At 37.8% G+C, this 24,541-nt stretch overlaps 1 protein-coding gene across 2 annotated transcripts in view; it reads right to left on the bottom strand.

Moving 5' to 3' along the window:
• Positions 1–4,134: 4,134 nt before the first annotated feature.
• The window catches only part of BTLA (B and T lymphocyte associated), a 35,760-nt gene continuing 15,353 nt past the window's right edge, over positions 4,135–24,541 (bottom strand). The window contains exons 2-5 of one of the 2 annotated variants that reach the window (XM_003825092.5): positions 19,599–19,913; positions 11,369–11,512; positions 9,921–9,967; positions 4,135–6,543 (exon numbers count right to left, since the gene is read on the bottom strand). In XM_003825092.5, coding sequence (XP_003825140.2) covers positions 6,268–6,543; positions 9,921–9,967; positions 11,369–11,512; positions 19,599–19,913 — 782 coding nt within the window. In that variant the 3' untranslated portion in view covers positions 4,135–6,267. The remainder of the gene's footprint in view (positions 6,544–9,920; positions 9,968–11,368; positions 11,513–19,598; positions 19,914–24,541) is intronic. The other variant, XM_057301860.1, reaches the window with a different exon arrangement.

Genomic DNA, 24,541 nt, shown 5'->3' on the forward strand with positions numbered 1-24,541 from the left:
TTGTTTCTCTTTCCTCATGTTCTCACTTTAGCTTTGATATAAGGTCCTCCTATGATCTGCCCTCTTGCAGGCTTCTCCTTACAGAAAGAGGATTGATTTAACATACTGGTGTGATGGGCAGAGCTTCTCACCCTTTTAACCACATTAACCTCTGAAAGAACGTCTTGCATCAAAGGCAAGGAGGTTGTAGTTATATCTCTGACCCTCATCTGCAATCAAGGAAACTTGAAGCAGGCTGACATTCCCCACATGACTGGCTAGGTATCTTTCTGTAGACCTAACTCTCCTATAAAGGGGTCCCAAAGTCAAGCAAGATTAGATGGGGGAATGGGTAGGAAACACATTTTGGTTTGGGGCCCAAGCTGTGCTTGTCAATCCATCTTTATTATTAATATTATCCCCAATCTGACTCTTCCATTTTTCAGTTGGCTAACAATCTGTAGAGCCAGAAGAATGTGATTATTTAGGGTTCCCTCAAAACCCTCAGTCTCAGAAACATGAACTCTACTACAGTGAACAATATACATAGTTCTTGTACTCGAGAAACTTAATATTCGATGGTGTTTTCACAACATTTTGCACCTATCTCCACAACAGAATTCAACAATGGGATTATAATTTTTTGTTTAACTTCTACTTCTTCATCTATACCATAAGCAGTGTCAGGCAGGAATGAAATCTTTCTCAACCATACTAACCTCAGAACCTAGCAAACTGGTAGGTGCTAATAGGTGGTTATAAATTGGGTGCAGATAAAACAATTGTCATGGAATGTTTCACCTGACCAACTTCAAAATAAGGGCCTGATTTTGAAGATTAACCCCCAGAACTTATTTTTGAAACTGTAAGTTGATTGCTAGCACAGGACTTTCAGTTCTCATGTTCTCAGGTTTAGCAAAACTTCTATAAAATAGTACTGTGCTCTCTCGTCATTTTTACTTTGTGGCCTTTCCTGTTTCTGCCTAAAATAGAACTTTCTAAATTAGTCTATCCTATAAATGTGACTTGGAGCCCTACCACACCTGACTTTGGGTGGGGAAAGATGGGTTCATAAAGGTTAAGTGGAACACAAGATTCATAAACATCAAAGTGCATACTGATTACCTGAAGATCTTGCTAAAATGTAGATACTTATTTAGCATGTGAAGGCTGAGAGTCTACATACTAACAAGCTCCCAAAGGATTCCCATGTTACTGATTTGAGGGCCATCTTTTGAGTATCAAGAGAGTAGATGACTCACTTTGCAAACACAGTCATTCATTAATTAAACATTATTTAATCATAATATGCGCCAAACACTGAGCTAAAAAACTGAGGAAGAATGTGACATAGTCCTTGCTCATAAGAAGCCCACAGTCTAATATTATAGGAAACATAATAAGAAATAAGTGCTATGAATTATACTGAGAGGAAGAGAAGCCACATACTGAAATAAATTGTTTGCCAGTGGGAGCTAAACAAATGGCACACATGGATGTAAAGATGGAGAAAATAGACCCTGGAGACTGTGAAGATAGTGGGGAGGAGCTGAGGGTTGAAAAATTCCTACTGGATACAATGCCCAGTGTTTTGGTGATGGGTATACTACAAGCCCAACACTCACCATTATACATGTAATACCCATGTAACAAACATGCACATATACCCCTTGAATCTAAAATTTAAAAAAGAAAAAAAAAGACTACATGCAGTCTAGAAAAAGAGACATATTTGATAAAGGTTGTTATCAAAACTATACAGAGAACTCTTAAAATTCAACAAGAAAATGAACAACCCAGTTAAACAATGGGCAAAAGATCTGAACAGACACCTCACCAAAGAGGATACATGGATTACAAATAACTATATGAAAAGATGCACAATAGTGTATGTCATTAGGGAATTCCAAATTAAAATAATGAGATACCACTACACACCTATTCGAATGGCAAAATTCCAAAACACTGACAACACTAAATGCTGGCTAGGATGTGAAATAACAATAAGTCTCATTTATTGCCGGTGAAAATACAAAATGGTACAGTTACTTTGGAAGATATTTTGACAATTTCTTACAAAACTCAACATACTCTTAGCATACAATCCAGCCATCATCCTCCTTGGTATTTACCCAAAGGAGTTGAAAATTGAAATGTGAGTCATAACCATAACAATGCTGTCTCACACCTGTCAGAATGGCTACTATTAAAAAGTCAAAAAATAACAGACACTGGTGAGGTTGCGAAGAAAAGGGAACACTTATACACTGTTGGTGAGAGTGTAAATTAGTTTAACCATTGTGGAAAGCAGTGTGGCAATTCCTCAAAGAGCTGAAAACAGAACTACCATTTGACCCAGCAATCCCATTACTGGGTATATATCCAAAGGAATATAAATTGTTCTGTTTTAAAGACAAATACATGCATATGTTCACTGTAGCACTACTCACAATAGCAAAGCATGGAATCAACCAAATGTCCATTAATGGAAGACTGGATAAAGAAAATGTGGTACATATACACCATGAAACACTATGCAGCCATGAAAAAGAATGAGATCATGTCCTTTTCAGGAACATCGATGGAACTAGAAGCCATTACCCTTAGCAAACTAATACTGCATGTTCTCACTTATAAGTGGGAGCTAAATGGCCGGGCGTGGTGGCTCAAGCCTGTAATCCCAGCACTTTGGGAGGCCAAGGTGGGCGGATCACAAGGTCAGGAGATCGAGACCATCCTGGCTAACAGGGTGAAACCCCGTCTCTACTAAAAAATACAAAAAAAAATTAGAAAATTAGCCAAGCGTGGTGGCGGGTGCCTGTAGTCCCAGCTACTCAGGAGGCTGAGGCAGGAGAATGGCGTGAACCCGGGAGGCAGAGCTTGCAGTGAGCCGAGATCGCGCCACTGCACTCCAGCCTGGGGGACAGAGCGAGACTCCGTCTCAAAAAAAAAAATTAAAAATTAAAAAAAAAATAAGTGGGAGCTAAATGATGAGAACACATGGAAATATAGAGGGGAACAACAGACATTAAGGCCCACTGGAGGAGGGAGAAGATCAGATAAAATAACTAATGGGTACTAATAGGCTTAATACTTGGGTGATAAAATAATCTATACAACAAACTTTCCATGACACTGGTTTACCTGTATAACAAACCTGCCCATGTACCCCTGAATTTCAAATTGAAGTTTTTCTAAAACCCTGCACACAAATGTTTAGAGCAGTTTTATTCATAATTGTCAAAACTTGGAAGCAACAAAAATGTCCTTCAGTAGATGAACAGATAAACTGTGGTACATTCTGACAGTGAAATATTATTCACCATTAAAAAGAAATGAACTATCAAGCCATGATAAGACATGGGGGAAACTTAAATGCATATTACTAAGTGAAAGAAGCAAATCTGAAAAGGCTACATGGGGCATGATGCCAACTGTATGGCACTCTGGAAAAGGCAAAGCAATAGAGGCAGTGGTTGTCAGGGGCTTGGAGGGAGAGATAAATGAGTAGAGCACAGAGGATTTTTAGGACAGTGAAACTATTCTGTAAATCACTATAATGGTGGACACAAGTCATTATACATGTCAAAACCCAAAGAACTGCAAGTGTGAACCCTCATGTAACCCATGAACTTTGGTTGATAATGACATGTCAATTCTAGTTACTGATTGTAACAAATGCACCACTGAAGTACAGGATGTTGCTGATGGGAGAAACTGTGCATGTGTGGGGGAAGACGGTATAGAAACTCTCAATGCTCACCGCTTAGCTTTGCTGAACCTAAAAGTGCTCTGAAAAAAGTTTATATATTTAGCAAAATAGATATGATCGCGCCAGAGAATTCATTCTGGGGACTAGATAGTTTTGGTTGGTGCACAAAACTGATCAAATAAACCACATATACCAAACCTAGCCTCTACTAGGTTTCTCAAATTGTGGACACTGGGAAACATATTAAAATTGGTTGGCATGTCTTTTAAAGATGATGATTAAAGAGCCATTTTCTAGACCTCCTGAATCAGAATTTCTTAGTGCTGCAAGTTAATAGTCTGCAGTTTAGCAAGTTATTTGGGTCACTTCTATGTGTCAGGGGGTTTAAGAATCAGTATTCTATTCATGTCCACACATTTTGGGGTACAAAAGCAGATGCCAAATTGATTTCAAATAAGTTTTAATAACTTTACCTTCTCATTGAGCACAATCACAAGCTTAAAATTTGTGAAAAACCATTAAATTATCTACATATTCTTTTTCTCAAACCCTCTATAAATTAATGAAATAAGCCATGTAAATAATAGTGAAGTAGAGTCATTTGGGAAAATGCATGTATGTCTCTGACACCATTTTGAAAAGGAATAAAAACATAAATGATTTGTGATTTTGGCAAACAGTACAAATATATTAATACATCTTAGAGATGAAATCATTATCAGCATTATCTTTACTATAAGACATACTAAGAATATTTTAAATAAGACAGAAATATTTTGCTTTTAAGTTTGAGAGAATCATGAAGGAACTGTTCAACTTCATGTGTTCATCTGATAAGAGGACAGCTAAATGTATCCTCCCCATATTTCCTGTTTCTATTTTTAAGAATACCACAAGCAGCTATTCTAACATGTCTTTCTTACATAAGTTGTCCACAAACGCAGCCTGGCTAAAACAGCCTATCTCGAATTGGTTGCTTGAAATTCTAGGTGTAATTGGCAAAATAACAGTGACTCAAAAGAATATCTGCACCCCCAAATCTAAGGAGCTAAAACTTAATGTCAGTGTTACTTAAGAAAATCTCTCCACCACAAAACCTCAGTTTTGTCTTTTTGTATATATACCCCACTTGTATTCTAAACTCCATAATTTCACATATTATTTTCTTTAATGACCCATTTACTCTAGTATTTTGAGCTTCATAAGCAAACTGAAAATATAATGTCAATTTGATCAGTTTCTCGTGCACCATTTCTGTTGTCACCCACCCCACCTAACACACACACACACACACACACATCACATTCCTTTGTGCAGCAGCTCAGCTCACATATTTGTTCAAATGGATTTTAACCTTTGCTATCCACTTTGTATGAAGACTATTACATTATTCAGTAGCAGCACCTGAGAATTCGAATAGCCTCAAACTGTTGAATAAAATTATAGGCTATTTTTGAAATAGTTTAACTCAAGTACTCTGGAAAGTCCAAAAATCTGAATCCATCTTTTGCTATATTCTTAAGTGGCTGCAACCTCAGTATTTTAAAATAAATGATTAGCAAACTAAAATATGTCACTACAGATGATTTGCCCTGATTCCTTAGTAAGAAGAACAGCAAGATGCAGATGTGGTAAATGAAAGCAAATTGACCCCTACAGACCAATTAAATATTCTGGGTTTTCCTCCATTCCATTAATTGCACTTTAACTTGCTATCAAGTCAAGCATGAAGCAGTTTAAGCTATCTTCACTTTCCTAATGATACCTATTCTGACTAACTTTTAAACTATTCAGATGCCCATAAGTATATTAATTCAGCAGCATTATGTCACATTCCTATCCATTAGTCTATGTGACCCAGTGAGTCTCTACTTTCCTCATAAATGTGCTATACGTTGACTGCTCCATTAATACCTATATTTGCTTATCAATCTAACAGAGTAGATATAAGCATTTGTTTGCCAGGTATGTGGAACATCTACCCTATATCCAATTGGTATATTCTATATTTTTATTGCACCATTTATTATTTTCATTTTCTTACATCAAGCCTAAAATGATTTCTCCTTTGCAATAAGAAACACCATTCTTAGACTGACACAGGAAAAATTTCTTATTATGGAAGACTGACTTGAAATATACAATCATTACTGTATTTATGGTTGGTTAGTCAAATTGGGACATTTTGTTTTCAAGAGTGTGTAGTGAACTGATGCAGGTAACACAAACCTCTTTTCCCTACAAGTCTTTCCAATAGCTTCAAAGGCAAGATCGAGTTTGTATATTGGGTAAAATGTAGCTAAGTTTAAACGTTCTACTATTCTGCTACTCATGATGTCAACCAGTTTTGGAGAGATTTTGTTATTCAAGGTTATAATATAAAAAGCTCCCAAATAAGTTTCTGAGAGAAATTTTAATCATTTATCCTATGGACCCTTAAGACCCAAGCACTAACATGAACATTTCTAAAGTAAAAATTCTCAAATTGAGAAATATTATTTGACATCCTGTTGAGCCCAGACAATGATGTCAACATGCTAATCATTCAATGGTCCCTGTTGGAGTCAGAAACAGACTTAACTCCTCACACATATGGATGCATATTCTGTTGGTGCTTCTTTTACATTTCTTGCCAGTCTTGAGTTCGGTCCAATGACAGAATGGTTCAGGGAAGCATAAACAATGCCTGGTTTGTTTTCTTCCAGGCATGGATTAGAATAAACTTCAGACCCTTCCTGCATCCTGAAACAAAGGTTAGGGTCATTATCATAAATTCCAGTTTCTGATAGCAGTACTTGGGAATTTTGCCTGGTGCTTGCTTCTGTTTGCTCACTCTTAAGGTGAGCATCAACCTACAATAGAAAAAAAGATGGTTTTAAGTGACACTTACGGCCATGGTAGTGCATATTCATTAGCAAACTATGAATGAAAGGCTTAAATGGAGTCATGTCCATTGTGAGAAATAATCTACTGTTCCTCACATACTCTGCTGACATCTACATTTTCAGCTAAATTTCAATTATTAAAGGATGAAAGGCTTGAGAATCACTATGTCACCCCTAAATAGTTATTTTGTGCTTTATTACTGGTCACTTTTGAGGTCACAGAACATTTTTAAATCCCCCTTCAAGATAAAAAGCATAGCCCAAATTGATGGAAAAAGCAAAAAATACCCTATGAAAACTTCAGGCAGTTTATAACATGATGAATAGTATTTAATGCAGTTTAGAATAAAAAGATTAAGGATAAAGCAGAACAGATACCCCCTAAGAGGGCAGAAAGAATAAATATTATGAGTTAGCCAAGATATATTATTATAATTTGAGACCTTAAATTAAAAAATTGATGTCAGTTTTGGAAAGATAAAGCTTAGAAAAAGTTCCAAAACAGTATTCCAGTTGTTATTCCTATCAAAAGAAAATTCTTTTTTTTTTTTTTTTTTTTTTTTTTTTTGAGACGGAGTCTTGCCCTATAGCCCAGGCTGGAGTGCGGTGGTGCGATCTCGGCTCACCGCAAGCTCCGCCTCCCGGCTTCACGCCATTCTCCTTCCTCAGCCTCCCGAGTAGCTGGGACTACAGGCGGCCACCACCTCGCCCGGCTAATTTTTTTTTGTATTTTTAGTAGAGACGGGGTTTCACCATGTTAGCCAGGATGGTCTCGATCTCCTGACCTCGTGATCCGCCCGCCTCGGCCTCCCAAAGTGCTAGGATTATAGGCGTGAGCCACCACTCCCGGCAAGAAAATTCTTACCGTTTCAAATATAGCCAAATATCTTAGAGCTTCTGAGAAAGAGGTGAATTTGTAAGAACAAAAAGTAAAATTAGTCCTGATGTTTTCTCACTCTTCAGTTATTTATTAGCCGCTCCTAGCTATACAAAGGTTCACCTGACAAAGAAGATGTGTTCATTCTAGGGGCTATTTCAGTTTTTTAAATTCAAGTTTTGCCCATCGATTTATATTCTTGACATCTGGCCTAACTCCTTTAAGGTATCAGGTCCACTGTCTTTGAAAGTCAACATACTTTATCTGGTCCTTTGTCATCCTCATTGTGATGTGTGCAGTAGGATGTCTATGGCAGATTTCCTTGGCAGAGCTCTATCATGCAAGCATGTCTGGCTTTACCCTGAGAAGCTATGTAAGAATTCCTGATACAGTGCCACCCTCTGATGTGGTGGCTGCCCAAAAATAACAGTAAGGCTGAGCGACTGAAAGAGGCAGAGGCTGCTTGGCTAAGATAAAAAGTACTCCCAACTCCACTGAAAAGAGCCTGGTTGAGGTCAGTAGGTGGCACACTAAAGAAGACTGTCAAGTGAACTGAAAAATAGCCTTTAGTCCTCAATATATCAACGAGGATCCTGTGATACTTTTCAATCTGTTTAAGCCTGTCAATTGAGTTCCCTGTCTCTCATCCCAAGAAATGGCTCATTTCCATGAAAAATTTTGTTAAAATGAATGGAGCAAAAGAAAATATAGTGCTCTGCAGCACCCCTGCTGTGGCACCCCGTCAAAGTGGCTGGGTGCCACAAGGCCAATGCACCACAAAGTGGTGGATAGAGATGATAAAGCCAGAAACAGCAATCCCACCTTACATTCCTATGGCAGGTTACAGTATACAAAGCATTTTAAAATTTGTATTTATAGTATATGTTTAGATATAATTCCCATGCCATAAAATTCACCCTTTTAAGTGTACAATTCAGTGGTTTTTATTAGGCAAGCACTTTATACCCTCAAAGGACCGTTTTGGATTAAGATCAGAGCTTTGGCTTTTATATGTACCTGTTACGTTTGTACCAGTTCCTTTCCTGTCATGTTTATACCAGTTCCTTTCTGTACTTTGATTTCTCCACAGTTCCCAAACTAGTTTTATGTTAAGAAATATTTAGCCCCAAGGGTATAATATGGTATCCTTTTGATTATTTTCTGAAATGCTAGACAACTGAAATGGGGCAAAAATCTTCAAATTCCTGTTAATAGCAAAAACACTTTAAAACAAACTTCCCAAACAATTGCACATACAGAAAATACCCTTTTGAATTAAGCTTCAAATCATAATTTATCCAGCCTACACAGGAAGAAAAATGTCCACAGCTTAACCAACCTGGGTTTTACTTGCACAGTAAATTATTTAGATTTTTATCTTAAATAATTTCATAGCTCCCTGGCCTTATTGTAATCAAGTGAATTTTTTATTATTATTATTATTTACTATAGAAAGAAAATAATATTTAAGAAAATTTCCCTATTTGAGGGAACAAAGCCTTAGCACCCAACACAGTGCCTACTGATGCTCATGAAAACTTAATAGAAGTTTGTCAAGTTGAGTGTATTTGGTCTGGTTTAAAATTAAGCAGCTTGGTGGGGAATGTTGAATGCCATTTAATATTATATATAGAATTATTGGCTGTATCGATTTTGTCTTTTGTGGAATTTTTAAGAGGGTTACTACTTCTTTATCACTATTCTTCCTTATTGAAACACACACACACATCAAGTTCCTTTGCAGTATCTCATTTATGACTGTTTAGTTTTAATTAGAGAGCTTCAGAATGCTTTTCCACAAATATATTGCCTCATCTTGCATTCTTTTTTAGTTCTAATATCTCCACAACATTCAACTCAAAAGAAAAGCCTACATTTACATTCCAAACCTTATAGGGAAGATTGACTCCAAAATTCCCTTCCTTTAGTCTGAGTGGTCCTTTCCTTGATGAGCCCATACACATTGCCAGGGACCTCTGTGTAATAACTAAGCCAAAGATCATGACTCTATTTTGCTGGTGCTATTTATGAAGATATCTAATCATTTTATGAGGTTATTTGTGGGTTCATTCTTTCATCAGCTCCCTACTCTCTTCCAGAAAGACCTTAAGGTGTTTACATAAAAAATAAATGAATAGCCTGAAGCCACATAACAGGCAAGAGCAAAGTCAAGTTTGTATGGTTCAGTCTCTGACTTTTCTGTCTTGGATCTAGACTGCCTTCCATGAACTTCCAAAGAACCACTTATTACGAGACTTGTTAACCCTAAAGAGTCTTTGCTGCATAGAGAGCAGAATGCAAAATTCACATTTTTAAAAATGGGTCTATGTGTATATATATATATATATATGTATATATAGTACATAGAATAATGCCTGGCACATGGTGTTATATAAATTCATTGAATAAATAAATAAACACAGTATAACACAAATTGCATTTGTTTCAACAGATACATCAAGCTTACCAGGGTAATTTCCCTTCCTGCTGTGTCAGAGAGTTCATTTTGCTTTCCTAGACGGCAAAAAGAAAAAGAAGTAATCAAAAGGAGTAAAGAAAGCAGAAGTAAACCACCTTGCCACCCATGCTTATCCTGTGAATGCCAGGGATAGTGTTGTTAGTTTTGGCTTGTTAATTTGCTTTGCCTAGCACACACTTGTTTGTGAGAATTCACACTGACCAGCTCTCTCTCTGGTTCATCACTTTTCAGTCCACATAGCCCCATGGCATATCTAAGAGGAAGGGGAGGGATCTAGTATATCACTTGGAAGAGACAAGAAGTCCTTGCTCTGGGGACATTCCATACTCAATGCCAGAAATGCTGCTGTCCTGTCACCTATGTAGCCAAGATCTCCTACTACCTAGTTCACTTTGGATGTGGTAAATCAAAAGATTTATCCCTGACTCCTTTTCTGAAGTTCTGAGAGAGGTTCCAGCAGTCTCAAGAAAGATGATGAAAGATACAGACAGGCCATAGAAAGAGCCATGGAGTTGCAGATGAAGAATTGGGGTAAGAGAGAATTCTTCAGAATCCAGAGAAGGTTCTGAACTCCAGAAGTTCTCACTCCAAAATACCAGAAGCACTTTTGCCCAGTCAAAGGTTATTCCTGTGTCACACAGAATAAGTGTTGCTCTATCTAGCTCAGTTTCTATAGCTACACTGTAGCTGGTGTTGTGAAAACAGGAATGTGAGAGGATGGAGGAGAAGAAAAAGGAAAGAGAAAACTGAAGTAGTTCAGGCCAAAGCTAGATCAGAATTCTCTATGCTTTCCTCTCTTACTTAACATATTTGGTCATGACATTGAGAGAGTTCTTGCAAAAGTAGAAAGGAATTATTTTCAAAATATCACACCATTTCCATCATAGCCAAACCCACATTTTTCATATGCATTATTGTTGGGTAAGAATTCAGGTCAAGCATATGTTTATAATGGCAACAGAAAGCACAGACATATTAATTTTCTCTGGGGACATTGGTTCTTCAGTTACATAAGGGTTTGTGTGGGATTGGCATGATGTGGTGTGGCTGTGAAAAGAGGATAATAGAAAATAAATCAGATATCTTGATCTGAGAGATTGTTTCAACTTCCAATCCTGTTAAGAAGAGCTCTTTCTCACACAAACCTAAGATTGATGCAAAGAGAATGATGAAGTCTCAGCAATGTGCTATGCTCGCCACAACTCTAGCTGGAATACTGTGCTGTGGTGAGCATGCCTCTCCCATGACTCAAAGGAGCCCCAACTAACCTATTTAGCTTTTTAGCACAAGTATGAGTTGTCTTCTAGGAAATCATTATCCATGGTTTACAGGATTGGGAAAGGAAACAACAGGAAGAAACTAAAAATCCTTTAGCCCCAGAAATAAGAATGGCCCCAAATGTGTGGTACTGGGGGCAGAGGGAAAATAGAACCCACCTTGGTGCCTTCTCAGGCAGCAGAACAGGCAGAAACAGGTAGTGATGAGTAGAGGCAATCCCCCCAAAGGAAGTAAACTATACAGGAGCCAGGGTCTGCTTGCCATTTCGTCCTTGGAGGGTCGTTCTGAGGCACTTTTTACATCTGGAATGTTAGTAAATGCTAAAGAGAGTTAGGAAATCTGAGATATATTGGGATCAGCGGCACCCCTCTGCATTGTCAGAACTTGAATGAAGGAGATTTCAGGCCAATGCCTCCATTTCCCCTTCAGAGGCATTCCTCAAGAATCCCAGTGCCCTCAGCCACCTCTTGCTTTCTTGCTGAGCAGATGTGGCTCTGCAATAATTTATCTTTTGCAGAAATTCTTTATTCTGATAGAGTTAATCTTCCACAGAACAATATTCATGATAACTGTCAGAAGGTACTTCATTAAGCCTTTCTATTTACAGTATCTAACTCTCATATTCATCACTTAAGTAGGAAAACCATTGTCTTTATTTTGTCCCAAGAATTGCTCCAAGTCAGATAGCTAGTGAGTGGCAATGGGAACTCAAGCCAACATGTTTGTAATATGAAATTCAGGTTTCTTCAACACAATGTCCTTTCCTTGTCTCGTAACTTATCAGAATCTCCAAATATCAAATACTTTTGATATCCTTAAAAGTGCTCTGCATGGCACACAGCTAATGCGCATTACTATTGATCAATGTTAATACGCATTGAGGCCCTGTTTGTCTGCAGTTGTTCACAGCTCCTTAGCAGGTTGTGAAACAATTTAGTAGGTCACAAATAGCATTTTAAAAAATGAAACAGAAGAGGATAGAAATCATCAGAATGCATCACACACACTAGAGCAGTGGTTCTCAAGCAGGGAACACGTGTGGCAATGTCTGGAGACATTTTTGGCTGTAACAAGGTAGGGGGAGGGAGGCTGGCAACCAGTGGGTAGAAGCCGGGGATTCTGCTAAACACCCTACACTATACGGGATGCAACCCCCACTTAGTGCAACAAAACATTATCCAGACCAAAATGTCAATGGAGAAACTCTGTCTTACGGTTAAGTATGACCTTATGAAACTTTTTATATTTGTGTGCATTATGGGTTGTGATGTAAGATCTGGTTTTTTTTTTTTTTTTTTTTTAATTTTGGGTTACTGTTAACACAGTATGAAAAATACTGGAGTAAGATATTCTAAGGTCTGGCCTGGTGGCTCACACCTGTAATCTCAGCACTTTGGGAGGCCGAGGCAGGCGGATCACTTGAGATCAGGAGTTCGAGACCAGCATGGCCAAAATGGTGAAACCCCATCTCTACTAAAAATACAAAAATTAGCTGGGCGTGGTATGCACCTGTAATTCCAGGTACATGGGAGGCTGAGACAGGAGAATGCTTGAACTCGGTAGGTGGAGACTTCGGTGAACCGAGATGGTACCACTGCACTCAGCCTGGGTGAAGAGTAAGACTCCATCTCAAACAAAAAAACAATTCTATTAATCATATTATAATGTTATTTTGTTTGGCTAGATGCTTAGGTTTGGAGTAAAAATGATTAGAGGCAACTGAAGTTGCACAAAAAGTGGTTTGGTTATTCAGAGTGGTAACAAATGTTGTCTATTGATGTTGCAGCTGCTGTTTAGGTTAGCGAGCAGCCAAATCACTGCCAGGAGTGCCAGAAACAGCTGTCTGGGGGAGGGTCTTGGATAGCAATGGGGACTAAGGTTTCTACAACAGATACCCTAATACAAACAGATCTGCTGGATCAAGAAGATCCAACTTCTGTTATTTCTTTAACCACCAAAAAAACCTAATTTCCTTAATTTTACTTGATTAGTTTGATCAAATAAAACTAATTCAGAACAAACTGTTTCTCTATTTCAGAACAAACTCAAAACTCCCCCTAACTTATTTTGAGTTTGTTCTGAAATAGAGAAACAAGGTAAATAACTGAAATTGATTGAGAAAATGATGAGGGTGTACTCTCGCGTGTGTCCAAAACCAGAGCTAGCCTTGAGGAGGATTCCAGTGTTTGCACACTACCAGAGAATCCAACAATCTATCTCAAGATCAGTAAGCACAATTGGTGGAATTGTTGACACAAAGTAAATATCTGGGCTTATTTTGAAGCTCACTGAAAGACTGTAAATACAACGCAATCTTTGTCTCTCTGCTTTGATCACCTCTTCCCCATTCCTTAAGCATAAGGACACAGTACAGTCTGCACAATGATATCTCTGGCACCTGGAATAACAAGAGGCACATTCAGCAGGTGCTCCAAATCAGGGTGGAAGCCCACAAGGACTTCCTGCCCTCTCACTCCACACCCACTTTCCTGCCACAGATAATGATCACATTTTGGGGAAGTTCTTTTTTCTTTCTTTTTTTTTTTTTTTTTTTGAGATGGAGTCTCGCTCTATCACCCAGGCTGGAGTGCAGTGGTGCAATCTCGGTTCACTGCAGCCGCCACCTCCTGGGTTCAAGTGATTCTCCTGCTTCAGCCTCCTGAGTAGTTGGGATTACAGGCGCCTCCCACCGTGCCCAGCTTATTTTTTGTATTATTAGTAGAGATAGGTTTTCACCATGTTGACCAGGCTGATCTCAAACTCCTGACCTCAAGTGATTTGTTCGTCTTGGCCTCCCAAAGTGCTAGGATTACAGATGTGAGCCACCACGCCCAGCCTTGGGGAAGTTCTTAATCAGAAACTGACCAAGGGAAGTTTGGGAAGGGTGAAGTGGCAGGCCAATGGATGTTTCAAGGGCTGTTCCCCAGCTCTGTCAACTTTTCCCCTAGGACTTTGGCTTGTTGTGCAAGGTGCTTTTCTTCATTCTGGGAGAATAGTGCTTTCCCAAGAGCATCCAAGCCCCAACTCTGTCATGGTCCTGTTCTTACATGAACTTTTAACTTGAACATAAACAGCAAAAGAAGGTCACTTATAAAAACAAGAAAATGTCCAAAATCACTTCGGAAATATATTTCACAGGAAAAAATAAAATATTTTTTATCAGACCTCCAAAATTTCTTTATGAAAAGCATGGTCCTTAAACATATTTCCAAAATATGTTTTTCTCCTCAGCTTATACTTAGTTCACTGAGCACTTTCAGGTTCAGAAGGAAAAGGAATTTTTCTTTGACCCTCCCTGTTATTTTTGTTTTCACCACTTCACTAAAGAAAAATGCACACCTAGATTAAATTAGTTTTAAATCCACACAGAGTTTAAATTAAAGTTAATTCCTAAACAATTTACCTTTTGTGAAGGAAGTAAAAAAAAAAAAAAAAAAAAAAAAAAAAGAAATATTACACAAATTCCAGCCTTCCAGGACATTATAATCTTTCATGGGACCTAAAAGACATTTCCACACATTTCTACAGTGAAAGGAAATGATAAATGAGAGGCACAGACCTTAAATGGCATAAAAATTGGTAAAAAGGAGTGATCCCTTCCCCTCAGGTGATCATGAAAAGCTTCCTTAAGAACTTGGAAAATTAGCTGAGATTGAAAGGAGGGGTAGAATTTCCATAGGTGAAGACAGATGAATGGGTGCTCTACAAGTGGCAAGAGCAGCATACACAGGGCAATGATGGAGATGTGGTTATGGCAAGTAAGGCCATCAGGCTGCAACTGAGAGGCTGTATGTGGAATCCAGAAACAATCTAGAAAGGTGGTGGGATCAAACTGTGGAAGACTTTGAATGCTGGTTAACAAAGATGAGCCCAATATTGTGACCACTGGGGATGCTATGCAAGAGAGTGTTGTTATGAAGGAAGTGTATGAGGTAAATTAAGTGTATTTGGCTGAAATTGACCAAAATGGGGAAATACTAAAGACAAAGAGTCCAATCATAGAATTAATTGGAATTATTTAGAAGGAAGATAATGATGGTGCAAGATGCTCATAGAAGCAATTGGAGGAAACACATCACAGAGTGGAATGTTGTGGAGAGACAAGAGTAGGAAGCCAAAGAAAATTCTCTGGGATTTCCCATGAGGATCAAGAGCATTAATTAACAAACTGATAAGGAAGGGAGTGATAGGAAGGATAGGTGAGTAGGAAACTAGGAGAGTAGAAATGTTCAAAAAGAAACTGACAAGGCCCTTCATGTCTCCTAATTAGCTCTTAGACTTTCTCTTTCACCACTTCATACTTCACATACTTTGTTCCATAAAACCCCCCAAGGCACAGGATTTAGGAGGGAATGTTATTCCCTTTCCCCTGAAGTTGGGTTCTTTCCTCCACAAAATAGATAGATTGTTGATCCTAATCTCAGCCCCAACTTGATCCCTAGAACAGGCACCTTTATGCACTTTACAAACTACAGATTATCTTTAGTCATCATGAATGACCCAAATATGGGATAGAGCAGAAATTGCAATGCTACTTTTGTGTAACAGACTTTTGTATCACAATTAATTATTAACTTCTGACCTTGCATCTGACCTTGGCTAAATTCATGTCTCGTATAGAAGTAGATTAGTTCCCATAAAGAAAGACTGAATTACACAAGGCTTCTCTTCCAAGGAAGGTAGACTCAATGCCTCAAAATTTAATTTTATTATACATTATGTTAATATATTATATAAATTAGTTAATAGCACTTATTTATTCAATAGTATACATCATTCTAGAATTAATATTTTGCAGATTTTCCTTTTTATAATTTATTTTACCTGTTTAAAAAATAGTATTTGTTAAAAATTCAATATTTTATCTCATTAATGTGAATTAATAATGCAATTCTTTCCCGAAAGTGGTCATTCCATACATCCTTAATATAGGCTTCTCCAGGTTGATGAAGACAATTTTTGTGCTTTGCATATACTATGTTCTTTAATTCATTTACAAAGAAATACTTAGTGAGCCCCTACCATGTGCCAGGTACCCTGCCATCCATCATACAGAGCAAAGATGTTTAAGACACAGCTTCCATCCTGAAGAGGTTTATAAGCCAGTGCATGGATGGTCACAAGTAACTAGCACCGAGCTTCACGCTATATTTGCAAAAGCAGAGTCCCTAACTCTGCCGTCGATTTCTCCTACATTTCATAATTGAGGGTTGTAGCTACTACTAAAGTGCTATGCATTTTTCCATGGTGCTGCTGTAAGAAATTTTAAACTAACCTAAAGCATTTTAAAAGAATTTCAATGGATTCCTTCATTGGGCTACTTTAAGGGAGCTGAAAGACACTCAAAAGTAAGCATATAAAGTAACAAATTAATTTTAAAAAGATCAGTTGTAAAATGTATGCATTCAAGTGAATGATGTCCATAAAGGAACTAAACTGTGTGAGGCTGCCTCCAGAGTTCAGCCATGCTGCTATTGCAATAACCCTCTTTTGAAATTTCTCCTTCCCAGTAACTTTAAGGGTCAATTTATGAGCAACAAAAGAAACTCCACCTTATTTCTTATAATTAAAGGGCACTCTTCTTTGATCCAAATATATTTTTATTGTGGTAAAATACATATAACATAAAAATTACCAATTTAATCATTTAAAATGTACAATTAAATGGCATTTAAGATACTCACAATGTTTTGCAAGCATGACTACAATCTAGATTCAGAACATATTTATCACCCCAAAAGGAAACCCTCTACCTATTTAGTAGTCATGTCACATTCTTTATTTCCTCAGCCCCTGGCAACCACCAAGCTACTTTCTGTCTCTATGGATTTGCCTATTTTGAATATGTCATATAAACAGAATCACATTGTATGTAACCTTTTGCGTACATCTTCTTTTACTTAGCGTAATGCTTCTGAGGTTCATCATGTTGTAGCATACATTAGTACTTCATTCCTTTTCATGACTGAATAATATTCCATGTGTGGATAAACTACATTTCCTTTATCCATTCATCAGCTGGACATTTAGGTTGTTTCTACCTTTTGGCTATTGTGAATAGTGCTGTGATAAACATTCATGAACAAGGTTTTGTGTGAACATATATTTTAATTTCATTTGAGTATTTACCTAGGAATAGAATTACTGGGTACTGTGACAACTAGGTTTTATCTTTCGATTTTGAGGAACTGTTAGACCACTTTCTAAAGTGACTGCACCATTTTACATTCTCATCAGCAATGGATAGGGTTTCTATTTCTTCACATCCTTGCTAACACTTATTATTTTCTGTGGTTTTTTTTATTCTAGTCATTCGATGGGTGTGAAGTGGGTTTTCACTGTGACTTTGATTTGCATTTCTCCAGTAACTAATGACATTGAGCATTTTTTTCATATGTTTATTGGCCATTTGTGTATTTTCTTTGATGAAATGTCTATTCAAGTCCTTTGCTCATTTTAAAATTAGGTTGCCAGTCTATTTGTTGTAGAATTTTAGTATCTTTTGATGCACAGAAGTGTTTAATTTTTATGAAGTCCAATTTATCTATTTTTGGTGTTATTGTTGATTATGCTTTTGTAATCATATCTAAGAAAACACTGCTAAATCCAAGATCAGAAACATTTATCCCTATGTTTTCTCCTAAGAAATCAGAGTTTTATTGTTTTATATAATGCAGTTTTTATAGTTTTAGCTCTTCTACTTAAATGTCTGACTTATTTTGATTGCTTAAAATATGGAGTGAGATGAGGGTTCAAATTAATTCTTTTACATATGAATATCCAATTATCCTGGCACCATTTATTGAGACTATTCTTTCCCCACTGAATAATCTTGGTACCCTTATCAAAAATCAATTGACTACGGATGTATGGAGTTTATTCTGGACTCTCAATTCTATTTACATTGATCTCTTTGTCTATCCATGACAGTACTACTCTTTTTTTTTTTTTTAACTGTCATTTTGTAGTAAGTTTTGAAATACGGAAGTCTTAGCTTCAGTTTTGTTCTTTTTCAAGATTGTTTTGGCAATTCTGGGTCTGTTGCAACTCAATGTGAATTTTAGGATCAGCTTTTTTATTTCTGCAATAGCAACAAAAAGCTGTTAGGATTTTAGTGGAACTGCATTGAATCTGTAGATCACCTTGGGGAATATTGCTATCTTTACAATATTACATCTTTCAGTCCATGAATACAGAATGTCTTTGCATTTATTTACATATTCTTGAATTTCTTTCAGCCATGCTTTCTTTGTTCAGTGTACAACTCTTATACCTCTTTGGTTAAATTTGTACTTAAATATTTTATTCATTTTGATGCTATTGTAAATGGAACTGTTTCCTTAATTTTCTTTGTGCATTGTTTATTGCTAGTGTATAGAAATATCACTGATTTTTGTGTGTTGATCCTGTATCATGTGGAATTGCTAAATTCATGTATTAGCTTTAATAGTTTTAAACAAATTTTTAAGAATTTTTCTACACATAAGTTCATGCCATCTGTGAATAAAGTTTTACTTCTTTTTTTCTAAGTTAGATATCTTTTATTTCTTGTTCTTGCCTGTTTGCTCTGGCTAGAATTTTCAGTTTAATGTTAAATGGAAATGGCAAAAGCAAGGATCCGTGTCTTGTTCCTGTTCTTAGGGGGAAAGCTCTAAGCCTTTCACCACTGAATATGATGTTGGCTATAAAATTTTTATAAACCAAGTATTTTTTACTCTTACCTACTCCCCCCTCTATGTATTTTTTCATGTTTTATTCAGCTTGGTTTCCCCGAGCTTAACTTCTATCTGTCCTTCCTCAGTTGTCAAAGCATATTAAAGGCCTCTTTTGGGGAACAGGGAAGAGAGATGAAGCTCTGAATATTCCCAGAAAATCACTAGGAAGTCAGTTAGTTGTTTGCTGTTTTTCCTCTAAACAAACTGTGAACTATTAAGAAGTGTTTAATTGCCTACGCACCACAAACATAACTTCAAGAAATTGTAATGAACAAAAGTAAAGAAGAGAAAAATGGGAAAAAGAGAAAAAAAAAAACAACAAAGAAGGACAAGCAATCACAGAGCTATTCGCAACTATAGGTATTCACTTTATAATTTTTTCAATATTTCAGTGGTCTACTTTTGGACTTATCAAATAAATTTTATAATCCCTAAAGTCAAAAACAATAACTTTTACTATCTATTTCTCTGCTCTCCTCTATCTCACTCACCTCAAACGCACACATACACACACATATGTACACACTGGCACATAACAATCTGTGAGGTGTAGCAGATTTCAGATGTGCTATAGGAGTTGGCTTTCTAACATAATCACTTGAGAAACTGAACCCCCCTCTTCCTGGAAACATTATAAGAAAAATATCAGATGGTCTAGGTGTTGAGAACTCACCTGTCACATAAAGAGTTGTTGAGTGGCTTTCAATGAGATTAGACTGAAAATTTGCAGAACAGCGGTATGACCCATTGTCATTAGGAAGCACTGGTTCAAAATGTAGAATGAAAAATGAAATGTTCTTCTCTTCTTTCCAACTTGTTTGTCTATCTTCAAGTTTTACACATGTTGTTCCATTGAGCTTGCACCAAGTCACATGAGGCCTGTTAGCACAGTATTTCACAGGGCATTCTAGTTCAAAGGGATCTCCTGCTAAGATGGAGTGTTCAGATTGTCTCTTTATATAAAGCTGTACATCACATGATTCTTTCCCTAAAAGATAAAAACAAAACTAAAATCAAATATGTTCTTCTGGAAGTACCATATATATGTGACTTCAATAGTTCTCAAGCATTATTTGGTAATTTTCAAAAACAACCCCCCAATTTCTAGTAATTAAGCCTCACTAGCAGAATGTCTCATACATATTAGGCACATAATAAATATGTTTAAAAAATGAAATAAATCATTTAATCCTCTGTCTGTCAGGCCTCTGAGCCCAAGCTAAGCCATCATATACCCTGTGACCTGTACGTATACATCCAGATGGCCTGAAGCAACTGAAGATCCACAGAAGAAGTGAAAATAGCCTTAACTGATGACATTCCACCATTGTGATTTGTTTCTTCCCCACCCTAACTGATCAATGTACTTTGTAATCTCCCCCACCCTTAAGAAGTTTCTTTGTAATTCCCCCCACCCTTGAGAATGTATTTTGTGAGATCCACACCCTGCCACCAAAACATTGCTCTTAACTCCACTGCCTATCCCAAAACCTGTAAGTACTAATGATAATCTCGCCATCATTTGCTGACTCTCTTTTTGGACTCAGCCCGCCTGCAAGGTGAAATAAACAGCCTTGTTGCTCACACAAAGCCTGTTTGGTGGTCTCTACACACGGACACATGAGACACTGTCTAAGTCTGTGTTCTGCTACTATAACAGAATACCTGAGATTGGATAATTTATGAATCACAGAAGTTTTATTTGGCTCATGGCTCTGTAGGCTGGGAAGTCCAAGAGCATAGTGCCAGCATCTAGCAAAGGCCTTTGTGCTGCATTATCTCATGGCAGAAAGCAGAAAGTGGAAGGCAGCACACAAGACAGAGAAAAATGGGGGCCAAAATTTATCCTTTTATCAGGTGCCCACTCCCATGATAACTAATCCATTCCTACAATAAGGGCATTAATACATTCATAACCTCTGATGTCTTAAAGGTTCCACCTCACAAAACTGTTACAATAGCAATAAAATTTCAACATGAATTTTGGAGGGGGCATTCAAACCATGGCATTCTGCCCCTGGTCCCCCAAAACTCATGTTCTTTTCACATACAAAATACATTCATTCCATCTCAATAGCCCCACAAGTTTTAATTTATTGCAGAATCAATTCAAAACACTAAATTCAGAGTCTTATCTAAATCAGATATGGGTAAGATTCAAGGCATGATTCATTATGAAGCAAATTCCCTCCAACTATGATCCTGTAAATCATAACAAGTTATCTACTTCCAAAATATAGTGGTAGGACAGATATAAGACAGATATTCCCATTCCAAAAGGGAGAAATAGGCAAAAATAAGACAGTAACAGTTCCTAAGTAAGTCCAAAACCCAACAGAGAAATAAAATGGCATTGCTGGGCTTGGTTGATGCTTCAGCACTCACAAGTTGGAGCATCCTACCTGCAGCTCTCCCAGGCTAATGCTTCAGGCTAATAGCTCCACAGCTCTGGGGTCTCAGTGGCTGTCCACTCCCATGGCTCCACTAGGCACTGACATGGGAGTGGACTCTTCCTGGGCCCTCAGGCTGTCCACAACATCCTTTGAAATCTACGTGGAGGAAGTTGTGTTCCACGCCTCTTGCATTCTGCTAGCCTGCACACTTAGCAAGTGGGTGCCACCAAGGCTTACCAATTGCACCTTATGGAGTGGTGGGTTGAACTACACCTGGGCTCACTTGAGCCATGGCTGGAGCAGCCAAGAAGCACTGTGCTGGAATTCAGAAAACAGAAACCTGAGGCAGATCTGGGCAGCAAGCCTGTAAAGGGCATTCTAGTTTCCCCTGAAATCAATTTGCCCTCTGAGCTCCGAGCCTATGATGGGAGGGGCAGCCTCAAAGGCTTTGAAATGCCTTCAGGGCCTTTTTCTCAACTTCTTGAATAGTACTTCACTCCCTTCTATCCATATTAATCTCTTTAACAATGGTCACTAGGCCACACCCTTAGTATTTTCTCCCAAACATGCCTTTTCACTTTTTATATGGCTAGGCAGTGAATTTTCCAAATCTTTCTATTCTGCTTCTCTTTTAATTATAAATTCCATTTTTAAGTCATTTTTTTCCCTCCTGCCTCTTACTGTATGCAGTTAAAAGTAGCCACACAGCAGCCTAAATGCTTTGCAGCTTAGATATTTCTTCCACCAGATATCCTAAATTATTGCTCTTAATTTCTGCTTTCCGTAAAGTCCTAAGACATAGATACATTTCCACCAAGTTCTTAGCAACTGTATGACAAGGATGGCCTTTACTCCAGTTTCCAATGGCTTGTTTCTCATTTCCTTTTAGTTATGCACTTGGTGTTGATTTGTATTTTTTTATTTTCCAGTAAAGTAAAGGCTAAGCACATGATCCTAAAAGTATTTTCTTTTAAATTATTTTTTTCTCCACTCTTACAGTTCTTTCTTAGCCTTTCTTTCTATGTTTTGAACTAACATCTCTCTTAGCAATGTCTAATTCATCTCCTTCATTTATTTATTTCACTCATTTTCATGCATTCTTCTGAATAGATGTACAGTATCATACATTATAATGACATAAGCGTAACAGAGATTATAGCCAAAACTCTCTTTTAAATACAAAGACAGCTAAAGGCCTTGCCTGTGATCACACAGCTTGTCAGATGTTGAACCAAGGAGCAAATTTTGACCCTGAGTTTCTCATACATGTCTATCCAGAACAAGGTTTCACCTTATTTCTACACCCTTGCCAGCATAAATACTCTCATTTTATCTATTTCCTCACACCTAATATACCTTTCACTCACATCCTACTTAAAAACCCTTCCTGCTCACATCTCATTAATCTCTGCTCAGAATAATAGAAACTTCATTGAGTTTCCAGGAATCAGAGTGAGAAAAAGGACCTGCAGACAACTTTTAGAACCTCTTAATATTTATTTATTTATAACTGCTTTGAGACCTCAAGCAAGTTCACTTTAAGACTTCTTAATTCAGTTGCTTCCAAAAGTTTAGAACTAAAATGAAACCAAACTGAAAGGTAAGTTATAAGGATGAGGTTTTCAAAAAAATGAAGAGAAAGGGTAAAATATTTTACCAAAAGGAAGTGTACCTGAATGTGGTTAGACTTAGGACAAAAAAAGTAAGAAGGCCAGAGGCAGAAAGGTCAAGTGAAACTCTTGTTTCCAGAAGTCCGTTCCTCTCCCTGAAGTTAATAGACTCCCTCAGCCTCCTAACTTCCCTTTTCATTTTCTTGGATAAGTCAATAATGGTTTATGGAGCCTCTAAGTCTGTGCTAGAATTATAAAAAACAATGAGATGGTTATAGACAAAGATCTTTTACCCTCAAAGAGTTTACCATTTAATTGGTAAGCCCCAGGAGTATCTAACAATGAGAGCATCTTTCTTTTTTTTCTTTTTTTTTTTTTGAGACAAGAGTTTCACTCTTGTTGCACAGGCTGGAATGCAATGGCACGATCTCGGCTCACCGCAACCTCTGCCTCCCGGGTTTAAGCGATTCTCCTGCCTCAGCCTCCTGGGTAACTGGGATTACAGGCGCCTGCCACCACGCCCAGCTGATTTTGTATTTTTAGTAAAGACGGGATTTCTTTATGTTGGTCAGGCTTGTCTTGAACTCCCAACCTCAGGTGATCAGCTCCTCTCGGCCTCCCAAAGTGCTGGGATTACAGGCTTGAGCCACCACACCCGGCCAGAATCAATTTACCTTCTAGACACTTTTCTAGAATCAATTTACTATATACCACTCTTTATTTATTTCAGTTTACTGAGCTGAAAGCAAGGCTTGAGGGACCTTGCATGCTGGTTGTTAGGAAGCCTAGGAATAAATCAGATAGGATGTCTGCATTTGTGGGGCTTGCTTTCTAATGGGAAATAAAAATGAATGGCAATTGGGAGAGTGTTATATAACACTGTAAAGAGGTACAAACAAGGCCGGGCATGGTGGCTCATGCCTGTAATCCCAGCACTTTGGGAGGCCGAGGGAGGTGGATCACCTGAGGTCAGGAGTTTAAGACCAGCCTGACCAACATGGTGAAACACCGTCTTTACTAAAAATACAAAAATTAGCCAGGTGTGGTGGTGCGCGCCTGTAATCCCAGCTACTCAAGAGGCTGAGGCAGGAGAATTGCTTGAACCCAGGAACTGGAGGTTCCAGTGAGCTGAGATCATGCCACTGCACTCCAGCCTGGGCAACACAGTAAGACTCTGTCTCAAAAAAAAAAAAAAGATACAAACAACTTTGCATGGGTCTGCAGAAGGTTAACTTCAGCCGGGGCAAAGCTTCATGGAAAGGCTATACTTGAGCTGAACCTTGGTGAATGAGTAGCCCTTTGGCAATCAGAGCAGTGCATGGGACAGGGGAGGTATTTTAAGAGTGAGGAAATGGAAGAGAAAAGTCTTAGAGACCAGGAATCTCATGATAGATTTAGATCATTGATACACAACTGCATCATGGTTTTCTGACTTAGTGACATGGAGACCACTGGTTGTTTCAGAACAAATGGAATAAGCATTAGGCAGGAGTTTAAACTTTGCTTATCCACCATGAGAAAATACAATGCCTAATTTTGGGGGGATATTTATAAAGGGCACGGAAATAGCTACAAATGAGACTATTCATTTGAACATGTCTGTTTCAAATGCT

The sequence above is a fragment of the Pan paniscus genome, chromosome 2 (genome assembly GCF_029289425.2).
Source record: "Pan paniscus chromosome 2, NHGRI_mPanPan1-v2.0_pri, whole genome shotgun sequence".
Taxonomy (NCBI): Eukaryota; Metazoa; Chordata; class Mammalia; order Primates; family Hominidae; genus Pan; species Pan paniscus.